Below are 15895 nucleotides of genomic sequence, written 5' to 3' on the forward strand. Positions count from 1 at the left end.
TCAATTAATTGAAATATACATCAAAAAATATAGGTAAAACAACCCCAAAAAAGCAAAAGAAAAAAACTCAAAATATACACATCTACATTTTTATAAAACGAAATAACAAAACTAGCTTTGTCTTAGTATAAAACGTATTCGTTTGTTACTCTGATATTTTTGTGACTGCACAAAACAAAGTATATTCGAATACTACAATTAGTACTACGCCCTATATATAGTCATATTATAATGATGTGTAATGATTCCATTGCGTAATACAATCATGTCGCGACAATATTTCAAGTGATATCAAAACGGTTGATAACAATTATATTACCTATATAATAGCGCGGGCATTGTCTTTATTCGAGTTATGTGTTCAGAGTTACCTACACATGCGATGTAATTAGTATTCGTACGATTCGCACACAGCCGGTCGGTCGGTCGTGTACCCTCCTCGAGACGTCCGGTCCATTTCCCCACCCCCGACGCCCACGCCGAATGCATATGAAACCATAATCACCAGCATCACCACCGCCATTTATCCAACAGACCTTGAGAAAGTATATATGTGTGTGTGTTGGTTTAGTGCGTATAGTATATGCATATCCGCGTAGACGTGGCAATTAATAATAAATTAACTCGGCTAATGACGCACCGGAATTTTACTCCCAGACGGAGAATTTTTGTTGGTCGGGGAGTGCAGAGGGGAGAGTATGCGACGGGGGGCGTTTGTATAGTGTATATGTTATGTATTTTACTCGTACGAATAACGCTCGACGGCAGCGGCGGCGGCGGCGGCGAAGACGACGACTGGCGCGTAATTTGTCAAAACCGTCACACAAAAAGCAGCCGCGTACATTTATAAACCTGTACGCCGCAGCAATAAATACCTCCTATGCCGAGACTACTACTGTAATAATAGCAGTAATAATAATAATAATAATAAACACATACATAATATATTATCGCGGTAGTAGTCGGTAAACACCCGACGATAGCGTCGAGCACCCTCCCCCGAGAGGCGATCATCAACTAACCAGGTGTACGAGCGCGGAGATCCCCGAGCGTACCCGCATCAGCTACCATCATCACGAGCACTTTTATCCGACGAAATCTTCGACATTTGACGGGGGGGGGGGGGGCGACGACTTACGAAATTAACTCGTGATCGCAGAAACAGATGCTGCGCGACATGTACCTACTTATATGTACAATATATACGACCGAGACGACAATGTTTGGTATATAATATCGCGACAGCGAGTCTCTGGCGTCGCGCACAATCCAAATCGGACTTTGACGACTTACGTCATGTATACGCTCTATATATAATATTAATATAATACGTAACAAACGCCGTGATATCTGTATATGGATATATTGTAATTATATATTAAAACAGCGATTCTCAAACTTTTATAAACACTGTACCCCTTTTTATCAATACGTTTTTTTGGGTACCCCTTCTTAGTTACTTAACTAAAATATACATAAAAAAATTTAAAGACTTACATACATGTTGGCCAGACTTGTACCCCTTAACAAAATTTCGAGTATCCCCAAGGGGTACGCGTACCACAGTTTGAGAAACACTGCATTAAAACGACGGTGTGCCGTCTACCTATCTATACCTACCTACGTTTCCGGATAATATTATATAGGTCGTACAATTGCACTGTGTACGTCGTAACAATAAATATTATGATTTGATTTAAACGCAAGCACTACTCGTAGCTCGACGTGGCCACTAAATTATGAGCTATTACATAAGATACGACCAATTATATTGCGGGCTATTACATAAGATATATGACATTTTGCGTACAGCGCATATTTTTGCCAAGTCAGCACGTTGGCAAAAATATCTTCCGATTTGACTTCAATCATATTTAACGTATTATTTTCACTCAATTACACATATACCGTTGACACAGATTATGCGAAATTCATTCTGCCCCTCGAATACATAGGTATTTCGTGTTTTATGAAAGTCAATATTAAACAGATTTTATAATGAAATAAAATATATGTTTGTACAGGCACGTGGATATTAATAAGAATTAGCCGCATCCAAATCGCGTGCAAGAACTCGAATTTCTGACGAATGGCGCAAGAGTTTTTTTTTTTCAGTCTAGTAAAAACAACTAGTTGGGAGTTGGCGAATTATAGAATCATCGGTCTAAGAATTTAGTATTGCAACACTGTATTAGACAGTCTTAAAATATAGCGTATTCAAACGTAGCACAATAGTCGCTGAACTATATTATTATTAATATTATATTATACTCGGCCGCTGATGAACCATATAATTATCATCGATCTTGTTATTTTTTACCATTTAATTAGGTATTATACTAATATATTTTAATTTAACTGCGAATCGCCTAAAACTATTTTAGCGAAAAATCCTATCGTCGTCCTGTGAAGTTCGTTGTCAATAATTGCGTGGCATGCAACAGTTTGATGTATTACGTTATTGTACGATATAATATATTCAAATATATTCCATCGGAGTATTTTACACTATCGGTGTGAATTGTTTGTTTCCGCAAAAAAAAAAAGAATAAATAAACCATTATATTATTACTACGCATTTGTATTTTGTATAATTCATTTTTAACTAAGAGTAATTGTATTTATACATAATATATTGAAGATCTCTAAATTATGTCTTTTATTATTAATTGCAGATAAATCATACTAAAAAAATGAAAGTCATAAGTTATATTAAACGCTAGACAAAGTTAATTTTCACTATAAATTATTATACTATTTAGATAAAACAGACACAACAATTAAATACGTTAAACTACTCAAGCTCACCTACTCTTTTAAGACAAAGGCTACCAGGAAAAAAAACCTTATAAATTATTATATGCTGAGTTTACTGATTGAGAAGTTCAAAAAACCAAATACATTTTTTTCGCTAAGTTGTCGGAAGTTACTTTGATTAATGATTATGCCTTACTATTTATTCAATATCGTATAAATGAAATAATTTTGTGTTGCTGTGATAGTCGTTCATTTTTTTTTATTGTTGAATTTAAGTCAAATGTTTAATAATTAGATTCTTCTTGTTAATTTGATGTTGAATGTACTAAATTTAAAAAGTAGTTTACCTATTGATCGCGAAGAACTATAGATTCACTCAATGCAAAAATAATCGAACACTTTTATAACTGGTATGTGTATAATTATTTTTATTATGGTATAATGACACATTATTTTATTTTTCGTAATACACAAAAACGTACATTATACATATTCAAAAACCGCGGTCTTCGTAAAATTTACTTATTATTTATTATATTTTTACTTTTAAAAATATTTTAAGTATTATTTATTTTTACTGTAATATTTCATTTAGTTATAATTTATAACAATATTATAACTAACCATACATTTTCAAGCTTTATAATTAACATAGTAGTTGTAAAGTGTATAGAAAAATATAAAATTCTTTACCATGTTTAAAAGTGTTTATAAGTACCTATAAGGCTACGTATAATACCATTTTAAGTATGACTCTTTAAAATTAGTACGAACGTTAAAAGGCGAATCTTAAACTAGAATAGGCACTAAAAGTCAAATAAGAAAATACATTAATAACACAATATTATATTGAATTTTTGAACGTGGAGTACCATGAGTGAAAAGTTAAGCTTGGAAAAGCAATATAGATTTTTCTACCTGGATATTAAATTATCAACAACTTGTATAACCATATATTATAATATATACGAATGTTGCACTCTAATAATATACTGGCATATTTGTTATATAACGTAGTTATCTATAAAAGTCGATTAATGTAATACTTTATTTAGCGGTGGATAGGGCTGTTTTATATTACCGTGAATTGAATTCAAGGGCCCAGAACGAAGGAGCCCAACAATTTTCTGATCGCTTCGCTCGCAGTACATTTTCAAAACAAGTCTATATAATTCTTACTCTAATGTTATTTTATTTTAATATAAAACTATTCAATCATAATTATTAATACATTATTTTTTTTTTTTTAATACATCACTTCATGCAGCCACCTTATCAATAAGATCATTAGGGTTAATTTTAGTTAACATTTATTTTTCAATTCTCATTAACATTAAACTTTCTAAATGCTCTTGCGAATGTCTTAAATAATTTTTTACATACTTAAGAGAAAAAAATCCAGTTATTTTATTGCACTTATCATTAAATGACCATTCTAGTTATTTTTTTTTCTGAGCCCCACGCATACATACGATACATTATAATAGGTAATAGTAATATATTCATTAACCATAATATACATAGAAAACGGACATGGACCAATTGCGCATAAAACAAAATTTTCGTTTAGTGTCAGTATACCAATAATTGCGCTTGTATAATGTATACTAAAATGCTCGCAAATAAAAACTTATTTATTGATTAATTGATTACTGATTTAAGTGACTGGGTATCTTATAACAGTATCGGGGATTTAATGAAACGAATTATAATGTAATATAACTAGTATTTAATTTTTAATGATTAATGATCAAAAAATAACTTGTAAAATGCAAAAAAAACTTATTTATTTATTTAATTTAATTATTATTATATAATAGGCACAAGGCCCAAAGTGCAAGTATGCATTAATATTCATAAAAAATCAGTTAGTGTTTTCATTTATTATATAATAATTATAAGTTATAATTATAACTAACTAATACATTTTCCTTTGGTATTTTATAATGTTTTGAGCAAAATTGGTAAATTACCTAGAAAACGTATTATAATATGTCTATATACAATGTCATGTATTATTAACGTAAACGCAAAAGTATTTATTTCATTTTTAATTATAAATCAAATACCTATCAATAAAAAAAACTTAATAAAATGTTTCCAAATTGTATATAGTTCGATATTATTATTATATTATTTATAACATTTAAAACATAAAATACCATGTTGAGACTGGGGGCCCCATAATTTGGTACGGACAAGGGCCCACCAGGAAAATCCCGATTTCTCGATAGGCCTATATCAGCCCTTGACTTTATAATATAAATTTTATCAAAAACATCATTTTTTAATTACTTCAGAGATACTCTATGCACAAAAAATTACATTGGGATATTAAGGGATTATTTATTTATTTACTTACGTAATATATAACAGGTATTATTATTATAAGTTATAGAATATGATTTGTGATATGTTAAAATATAGTATACAATAATATAGTGACAATAAGATGTTAATACTAAAACTAAATTATTTGGTAAAAAGTAATAATATGGAAGTAGAAAGACAAAAGAAATAATATGTGTTTATAATATTAGGTACCAAAATAATCGGATAATTATTATAAACTATGATATTATATTGAGAATAGTAAATGAAACATAATAATAACAAAGTTATAAAAAAATATTTGTATTACTTAAGGTATTCCCGGCTGATAATAATATATTATATTAATAGGAGAGTGTGCCGTAAAATTTTTCCTTGTTGCGTTTATTTATGTTGGTTAATTTTAAATGATATAAGATTCAGTAGAAAGAAATCATCAGTATCATTATTTAATAATTTAATTAGAAACGTATAGCATATTTTAGTAAATATATTACATTTATATGAAATAAAACGGAGAATTATCTTGTACTTTTTCAACTTGTTCGCAATGTGTTATAGACGTTTATAGTCCCTGTTTGAAACCTGAGGCCATATAGTACAGGCATACTTTATTACTCATACTGTTAAAAAAAATCATTTGTGCATATTGATATATTAAAATTAATGATGGGTAAAAAGTAAAAATTTCCAAATATTTTTAAATATAACTAGGAAAACCAAATAATATTAATAATAATAAAAATAGAGTGAAGATATTAATATTAAAAATAATAAAGATACAATAGGTAGATCGATTGTTATTTATGAGTATAAGCATTTTAAGTTCAACAAATTTTGCTCATCATTTGGTAGTTAAAAATATATAAAATCTTCATTTTTTTGTAGCTAAAAATTGACAATTTAATACAAAGTTTATCATAAGTTGTTTATACATCATACTGTAACCAAAAAATGTTAAAAATACGGGTTTAAATATTATTTATAGGTACTTAAAACTCTTAGTGTATACTATCATTATAATATTTTAAAATTATTGACATTTTGGTATTCACAAATTATTTTTTGGAACGCGAGAAATAGTCGCCGACAGATTTTTAAAATTTCTTTGGTTCAATTGAATAATTCCCTAGGGCCATGTAGAAAGGGTGACTATATTTACGTTCAAAATTGTAAGAAGATTTAAAGCAAAGAATAATAATAATAATAAAAAATAGCTGTGAAAACAAAAAAAGTTGGCCAGCACCACTGAATTCACTTAAGATGCATTGTCACGCGCAACAGGATTTCAATTTCCCGTCTTCCTCACCTATGAACCTGTAGTGAGATAGATCATGAAAAAAGGGTAAACGACTATAAGAGTGTGGTGGCTGATGCAGGATGAACGAACGGCCATAGGGGTTCGGCGAGATATTTTCAAGCAATGTTTTCTCTCCGGTGTGTCGAAAACTTAAAGCCGTTTCACAACAGAAACTTTATTAAAACTTTAAACGAGACAAGATGCCGGCTTTGGCATATTGCTTTAACTTACTAGTTAAATACCCCATATGCGTACAGAGTTTTTGCCATTATTTAAACTTTAAGTATCATTAGTCTATTGGACAAGGTAAAATAACAAAAAAAAAAAAAAAAAACAAAACGGCTACGATTTGATAATGCATATTTGACCGGTTTAAAGATTTATTGCGGAAAGTATAAATAGATAATTGTATATAATTATATGATTAGTTAATTTTAGTAAAATCGTAGTTAAACAAGATTATTAACCAATTACATAATTCTGTTTCATCATAAAATATCGATTAATTATTTTTCTTAATTAATATATGATGACAATATACAATTTGTTTTTTTACCAAAATTTGTTGTTGTGAAAATAAATAAGCACGAGCGAATTGTAACAAAACAATATTTATTTGTTATATACCATCATGTAAATCGATTTTGAGAATCCATTTCTTATTATTATATTATTTCTCTGGAAAAAATAAAAACTGTATCCCAATCTTCAAATTATTAAAATTATTATTTTTTTAAGTGCTAAACGTCATTTTTTTACTATTATAAAAATACCAAACATTACATTTTGGTAATGCATCGGTTTTTCGTGTTTAATTCAACAGTTTTTACTAGATGGTTGCTATAACGTGCCGTGTACTAATTACGTCAATTGTCGTATTTCAATTACAGGGTAAATACCAATGCCAGAGACTGTCAGGTTTAATATGCATTATAATTCTGAATACACACGCAAACAATAATTCCCGTCGGAATAGATTGAAACTTGGAATGACTGACCATCCCCCACGATATGACGATCGGTAAAAATACGAAATTCTATCGGTAGTCGGTCGATAATGGATATACCGCATTAAAACAAACGTTGCCGGTTATAGGTTAATCGTTGTTAACAACTGAGCTTTTATTGAATCGACGATCGTATAAATTATAGACGTGGACTGGCCAGGTGTGCAGCTGGTTTGCCGTAGCTCTGTATATTATTATCAGAGCCGTTGCGCATTTGACGATTTAAGTAAAACTAACACATTGATTTTGAACAGTTATAATATTTTATAACTTATAATCTGCCGATACTGAGTCAAAGGGAATAGGTAATACGATGAGTTACCTGAGTCTATTTATATTACAGTTTATAATAGTATTACATATGCGTGTAGCAGATAGGAATGTATTATGAATTGATCAAGTTTACATCATTATATCTGTCATTAATTTCTTTAATTAATATTCGAATAATTATAAAAATAATTCATGTGATCACGTAGATTTGAAATATAATAAAAAAATGCCTACTAAAAGCCGACGCTCACTGACCGAAATTCACAATACTTAAATTTATTAGTAAATACGAACAAGGAATAAGATAAGTTCATGTTTGAACCATACAGTTTATAATATTATGTATAATTATTCATTACCTAATCAAGTATTCATTCATCGCTCACGTATTAATTAATCTGTAATTAATGATAAAAGTAATGTGATAAAGATGATGTCCAATAAATTATTGCACCAGTTTGGACTTTAGAATTAATGAAAATGACTCGTACTCATAGTATACTTATTGGCCACGGATGATGGTTTATATAAATATATTTAGGTATAAAAAAAATATTAATAAATATTATTATATACTATAATATATATATACAAAATAATATACTATAATTACAAGTGCTATTTTGTTGGTAAAACTAGTATAGTACCTACATTTTGTTTTTATTTCTCATTGATGGAAATAAAAACTTTACATTTTGGGTTTATAGCAGTTTAATCACTCATAATCTCGATAAAATATTTTAAATAATTTCAGAGGTCCTACAAAAAGTATAGATAAACTTTATTACGTATATTGAATATACTACCAGTAAAACTACATATTCTAGAAAAAAAATATATCTGTAAAACTAATAGATAAATATAAAATGGTTTAGGAATTTTATTGTTGTAAAATACTGAGTAATATACCTCCCAGTCTGTTTATTCATTCGCATTATAATTAATAAAAACATTTTGAAATACTTTTACTCGTAGTTTTCTGTACAAATGATATAATAATATACATTGTCCAACGTACTTTCAATGACGTGGACTAGAATTAAATTTTCATTAGATAGCATTAAACTACGATGCAACACATAAAAATGTTGTAATTCGATCACAGTTCAATACCTGTTGTATACACCTTTTTGTAAAAGCTCGGTAGGTATATGTTTTCGAATCGAATATATAAAGTAAAGAAAAAAAAAGTTAAAAAGAAATACTTACTTCACCATTTGGGCGTAACAGGACGATGGCTCGGAGTTGTTTGTCGACGAGGTCAGTGTGCTGGTCGAGTGGAAACGAGCTCGTTCCATTTTCATTCTTTCCATTTCTCGCTTTTTTGTCTCGGAAAATTGTGTGGCTATGACCACTAAACATAAGTTTATCATGAAAAATGATCCGATCTAAAAAAAAAAAAAAAAAAAATACAACTTTGTATAAATAAATCTTTTTTAAAGTAATGTAACTTGTAATATTATATTTAAAAAAAAAAAACAAACATTTCGATGCAAAAATCATATTTAAGACGCGTATAATGTATATATTATAATGTAATCAGTAAGTATATAATAATTTCACATGAATCTTTAAGATTGCCGAAGTATAATGTCTCTTGCAGGTGGTCGTTTTGTTGTAATACAACGATTGTAAAAATACGACGACAGTTTACATTATTAAAGCTGTTGAAGCTTCTGGGATCGTTATAAATATTATATAAGTTTACTTATTTCCACTTATCTATTAGCAACACACTACAGTATCATGTTTCAAGTTATTGTAAATAACGCAACGTATAATTTATTATTCTTTTTCAACTAGTTTTTGGCAAATTACATGTCATACACTTTTAGTTCTTATAAAATGGACGTTGAAAATGTGTAAGCCATCTCAATATACATTTTGCATTTGTACAACAATAATAATATATGTAGTATTTTTTAGCAATAATAAATGTGTCATTTGTATACCCCCTCGAAACTCTATGAAAATAACAATTTATTAGGAGACAAATATTATTGACATAGACGAGTTTATCAGCGAAATATATTTTATGTATTATTATTAAAAAAAGAAAAATGCTTTTCTGTTTTAATATATGTATTGTGGATTTTTTTTTTATCCATATTGGTGATAGGTATTGATTATATTCGTTTGAATTATTGTCATCATTTACAAGTCGTAAATCATTATGTCGATTACAAGTTTAGTACCTACACAATACATTTATAAATATTCTTATATTTACTTCTATGTACATATAATAAATTACCACCACTATCGTGTAAATATTAAATTTAAAACAAGAAAACTTGAATTTTGAATCTTAAGCGTTTTTAAGAAACACACTTCTCAAAAAATATTATCATGAAGTCTAGTGGTTGTCGATTTTATTTGCTTAATATTTCTAGAGAGTGTACAAAAAGGATGATTTCAGTCAGTATCTTGTTGCCTATACTCGCCTCAATTGCAATGGTTTACAATGCACGAAGTGTGAAACTTGATATATTATTTACTATCTGTTTACCAACACATTAAATGTGTTTTACAAGTATCAATTAATTTGTTCAAATATTTCTATTTCAAGCGCAATTCAAACGTCTGTTTGACGATTCAATGATTGTTTCAAAGTTTCACGATTTTGTTTGTAAATTAAAAATATTCAATACATTATATTATTATATAATACATAATTCTGTCCAGTAGTTAAATTTTTCAAACTTGTCAATTTTGATTAACAAATATTGCAATAAAATATTTAAATTCACGATCATAACATATGCTCTCAGAAACTCACTTTTGAAGTATAAATCGATATTTTTATCCATATATTGTGCAACTATATAGTTATGCTTGAATATTTTATTCCCATTCTGATAATAATATTTAACTGGTTTTATACTTAGAGTATATTTATATATATATTATATATATATATATATATATGTTGGTAATTTTTTTTGTTTTAAAAATTCATTTATTTTATTTTGATGGGTTTTTGTGGATTTTAAACCAGCTCTAAATTCCTTACGGTTTAATTTTGATAATTTATATTTAAAAAAAATCACATATCGTTTATAATTAGTTAGTGTTATTTTTGTAAATCATTACATAATGAAATCGGAATATATTTTTAATTTAAAAATAATACCAATTTGTTATACTCAATAAAATATATTGACATATTTTGTCACATTGTTGAAACTATAACATTCTTCACAGGTTATTTTAAATTGAAAAGGGTGCGTTTCAGCTATAGGACGTATAAAAATCCAGTTATGTGAATTTCCATAAAAATATGTCAAAACAATACACTTGAGAAACGTGAAAGTTTTTTGTTTTAAAATGTTTGTTTTTACTTACAACAACCGATACCTACCATTTATTCGAATCGTCCAAATTTAATAAATTTACTTTTATTATTAATATCTTATCGAAATAATAAACAGTGAGTGTCGGTGACTTGTTGATAGCCAACGAAAAAGTCATAGATGTTACAACTCATTGTCTACTGGGTCACGTAAACGATTTGGCCATAAAAATCTATACGACTATACTAAATTTTGTATAGGTATGTTAGGTAGTGTGTATATGTTTTATCAAATTACTTTCAATGTATACTCATTTATATTTATGTATGTGTGCGCATTGATATATTATATACTATTTATGATAAGTATATATAATTGATTTGTTTAGTATAATAAAACTGTCCAGTACTAGACACAAGAAGAAGTCCAATATTATTAACTGTAATTTATTGTTGTTTTACTAACATAATACCTTTAACATAATAGTTTATAAATAAATAATATAAATATAAAGATTTTTTTTTTAATGAAAATACCAAAAAATATTAATTTTTTCAATGAAACATAATTTTACGATTGACATAATTTCCAATAGAGTAGAGTAATTTTTTTTCCATTGAAACATAATACTCAGCCATCTTGAACTTTTTTTTAATCAAGGCTCGATCCGTACTCGTCTTTATTATCTATAATATTTTACAATATGAAATTCAATACCATAAAATCCTGTATTTACGATGGACGGATTTTAATAAAATATGGGTGTACGTAATTTACAGTTTTACTTAAGTAATGTTAGATACGTATAATATTTCGGTTCCAAATTATTTTAAGAAACATAAAATTACATAATGTTTGTCTTATATGTTAATAGTATTTTGCCATTATGTACACATTTTTTTTAATAATTAAGAAGGTCTTAAATTATAGGGTCCAAAGGTTACGCATAATATTGCAACATCAAAAGTATTCCGCAGTATTTTACTTGCAATTTATTAATTTTATCCGAAAAATAGTTTTTGTATGGTTATTAATTAAATAGGTACTTCAATATTTTCCTCGTAAGCGTATAATACAAATTTAAAGAAATAGTAGTACCGTATACGCAGTTAAAATAATAAAATAATATGTTAATTATGAAATTAATTAAAAAAAATTGTTATCGACAAAATACTAGTTGTTATGTAAGACGTTTTAAATTTAAAGGAACAATTTATTTAGTAAAATTTAAGTTATAAACTTAATTATTTATGTATATATACTAAATAAACAATGAATATTGTAATATAAAACGTAAAATACAACAACAGAATAGAGCCATATTGAACTAGATAGTTTTTTATTAATATAATCTTAGCCGATGTTGTGTCCAGCTTTCGGTAAGCATTTTTTTGTTTATAGGTATTCAAGTTCTATAAGTCTTCAAATAGTTAATCAATGTTTATTGTTTAATTACCTATATAAATGATTCCGAACTTTCCAAAGTTTTTGATCCCTTCGAAAATATATATCCCAAGTTCAATATTTATTATTGTAGTCCAATAAAGTTGATACAATCACTTTAAACATATTATACTAGTTCTATATTATTATTATTATTATTATACAAATTAATATTAATTTATAATGTTTTATCACGCTGATTTTAATTTATTTCATAATTTATGTTTAATATTATCTTCAAACACAATGTTTAGATTAGTATTGTTGTTTTTTTTTTTTTTGAGGGGGGGGGTGGTATATACATTGGTCGAATACAGAATTTAATTTTTGGAGGAAAATGGTTATAACCATTAACATACCTACCCATATTATAATGTTAACATACTTTGTTTAATATCTTATGTTGTAGTACACAAAATTATATGCCGTAATTTATTATTTTAAACAATGTTGTTACGGTAATTTTTTAGATATATTACTTTTCATAGTAAAACAAATTGTGTAAAAAAATAAATACAAATGACAGCTTGGCTAAGGCCAATTTGTTACTCGCTCAATTCACCACTCAGATTTAAATGTAAAAATAAAAACGTATTTGAATTCAGATGTAATTTTTTTTTTTATATCATGTATTAGTTATTAAGTCTGTTGAGATCAAAATTGTAATCGTGTAATAAACGCATTTATATTTCTTATTTGATCCAGATGATTAAATTTTAGTACATGACTAGTTACAATAATATGTTTCAAATTAAGATCTTCTGATTTCCATTCAGTATACCGTTCTAAAAATTCAATAAATGTTGGGTAGCTATTTATTATTATACATCTTGCAATCAAGGAATATTGGCAAATTTAATTTTAATGGCTATAATTTATTATTAAACATAAATTCTAGCTGAAATTATATATTATTATTTAATCCAATAATTAGATAATTTATTTTTGTTTATAGTTTATTATAAGCAGATATAGAGGTAACCAAATTTAATAATAGGTCCTTTATAAAACACCATTCAAATAATATACGGTTTTGAAGTAAACTGATTTGATTTGTGAAACAGTTCATTTGAGACTTAAATTTATTTAATGCACATGTTATTACTATAATCACCTAAACATTTAGTTTATTATTTATAAGCCTATTTTAAGTTTGGATGGACCGAGTTGTACACTTATAATGTGCTAAATTATTAAGGAGATTTCTGCTACCATTTCACTCAACATAATCAAACTATTTAAACATGACGAACTATTGGTTCACTATATTTGTTACGTGTAGGTATATATTATGATTTACAGAAAAAAAAATATTATTTCGTTTCAACGATATTACTACGTTTTATTATTAAAAAAACAAAAACCACAAAAATGATACGATGGCTGTGAAATATCGAAATCGCATGTTTTAAATAGACAACAAAATCTTCGCCGATAAACGTTGGCTGGCACAGTAATACGAACGACGCGCGATAGTCCTGTGAACTTATTGCTAAATTGGTTACTGTCAGTACAAGGATATCCTGCACGTTCGTCTGTCGCATTAATGTCCGTGATGTATAGCGGCGAATCGCGATGAATGATGGCACGCTGATATGGCACAAGTCCATAAGACTACAGCGACAATGCGTTTAAGCTTATGCCGAAGAGCCGGCAAAGAGCATCGACGTGTTACATCATTATACGAATTTAGTTTAGCGCGTGTGTAATTGGATTTTACCATACTAATTGCAATCTTCGGAGTGTGCGAAACGTGCTCGCATTTCGGATGGGTGATCAGCGTTAAACGTACCTAATACAGTCGTTATACGCTTTTGAAAACAACAACACACAATTACGAGAATTGCGAAGAATACAAATAGCTATATCCATTCGACACTTATTACAGTGAAGGTATATACATCGATGTTTGCTGGTCCCGTGCCAACGTATATAACAGTAAAGTGGACGTTTTGTATGCGAGTTTTTTTTTTATGCGTAAAATCCACGCGCTCGACTGTGCAGTTCAGTTGAGCAATAATATACGATAAGCTCCTGCGGCTAACACGGCCGTTCGTCAGTATTTATAATTGATTGACAACGGTTGAGTATGTCAACCTGCTTCTAATTCGCTCCTAATCAAATATCATTATCAAATTCAACTGCCGACAAATCATTTGATTTATATGACACGTCATATAGCGTTTCATATTGCTGTACACTCCACGAACCGGCTATTCATAGGTATATAGATTAAGTAAAAGTAATTTTTTTTTATAAATACAATTTTTTACAAGTCTTAAAATTGTTTGAATGTACAATTTTTTTTAAAATTATTTTAAATTATCCATACGTTTTTTAATACATCGGTACATTTTTCTGAAGCTTACACTATTTCTCGTGATATATGAGAAAACAAAAAAAAAAAATCACCTTTTGAGTGAATTATTAACCCACTTGAGACACACTTTATTGTTGATATTTCATAAACAAATTATTTGATGCTCACACTTTTTTTTCGTTTATTGTTTAACACAGTGTTGGGTATACAATTAAAAAAAAAAAATCATTCATTATTTTAATTATTTATTACCCTAAGGTACCTGATATAAGTATAAATTAGTTTTGATTGTATTTATTGTGTGTATAAATTAAATATATATACGATCATATTATAATAAATGTCAATTTTATTCTAAAATTAAAACGCATTCCTGAATAATATTAAAAATAAATTTCTATTTAATATGATGAATATTTAAAATTATATATATATATAAATATGAACAAAACACATATACATTTATTTATAATTGTAAGTAGTTATTTTTATCCCAATAACAGCTATTTTTATAGTGTTTCTACAGCACGTTTTAAATTTATATATTGTAAAGCCAACATCAAATAATTACTTACTCAGAATAAATTTGTATATTTTATACGTTAAGAAATTCTGGCACTTTAACATAATATAGTTTTTACTATCTACCATGTTTTCATTTTTTTTCAACAGGTACGAGTAGTATAATATTATGTAAAACATACATCTTTTAAATTATCATAATTTTTGTATAAGAATATTTCAATATGCGCGATAAAAAATATCAGTGGAGAGCTACTTGTTATTTTCTCAACTGTATGGAAAAACATTGAATCGTAGATATGTTTTTTAATTATAATTAAAAAAAAAAAAAGAATGTACAAATGAGGTTGCTATGAAAACTTAAATGTACTTATTGTGTATTGGTTGCTAGGGGCAACCTAGGTATTGTAACGTGAAATTATAATGTTAAATTAAAAAATGCATTAGGAATTAGGATTATGGAAAAAAAATGTTGAATACAACTTAAAAAAAACATATCTATGATAAAATAAGAAGTTTTTTAAATTTACATATGATTATATAAATAGATAAATAGCGAAGACAATATATTTAATTGATTATTACATAATATATGATAAAAAAAATTTACAGCGACTCATTATATTTGAATTTGTTTTTATGCTTTCGT

General features: G+C 27.6%; 1 protein-coding gene across 2 annotated transcripts in view; it reads right to left on the reverse strand.

The window, feature by feature from the left end:
- LOC132920321 (voltage-dependent T-type calcium channel subunit alpha-1H) overlaps positions 1-15895 on the reverse strand; it is a 236979-nt gene that overhangs the window by 74339 nt on the left and 146745 nt on the right. For both annotated transcript variants that reach the window (XM_060982614.1, XM_060982615.1), the window contains exon 9: positions 8878-9056. In XM_060982614.1, the coding sequence (XP_060838597.1) occupies positions 8878-9056 (179 nt within the window). The remainder of the gene's footprint in view (positions 1-8877; positions 9057-15895) is intronic.

The sequence above is a fragment of the Rhopalosiphum padi genome, chromosome 2, assembly GCF_020882245.1.
Source record: "Rhopalosiphum padi isolate XX-2018 chromosome 2, ASM2088224v1, whole genome shotgun sequence".
Taxonomy (NCBI): Eukaryota; Metazoa; Arthropoda; class Insecta; order Hemiptera; family Aphididae; genus Rhopalosiphum; species Rhopalosiphum padi.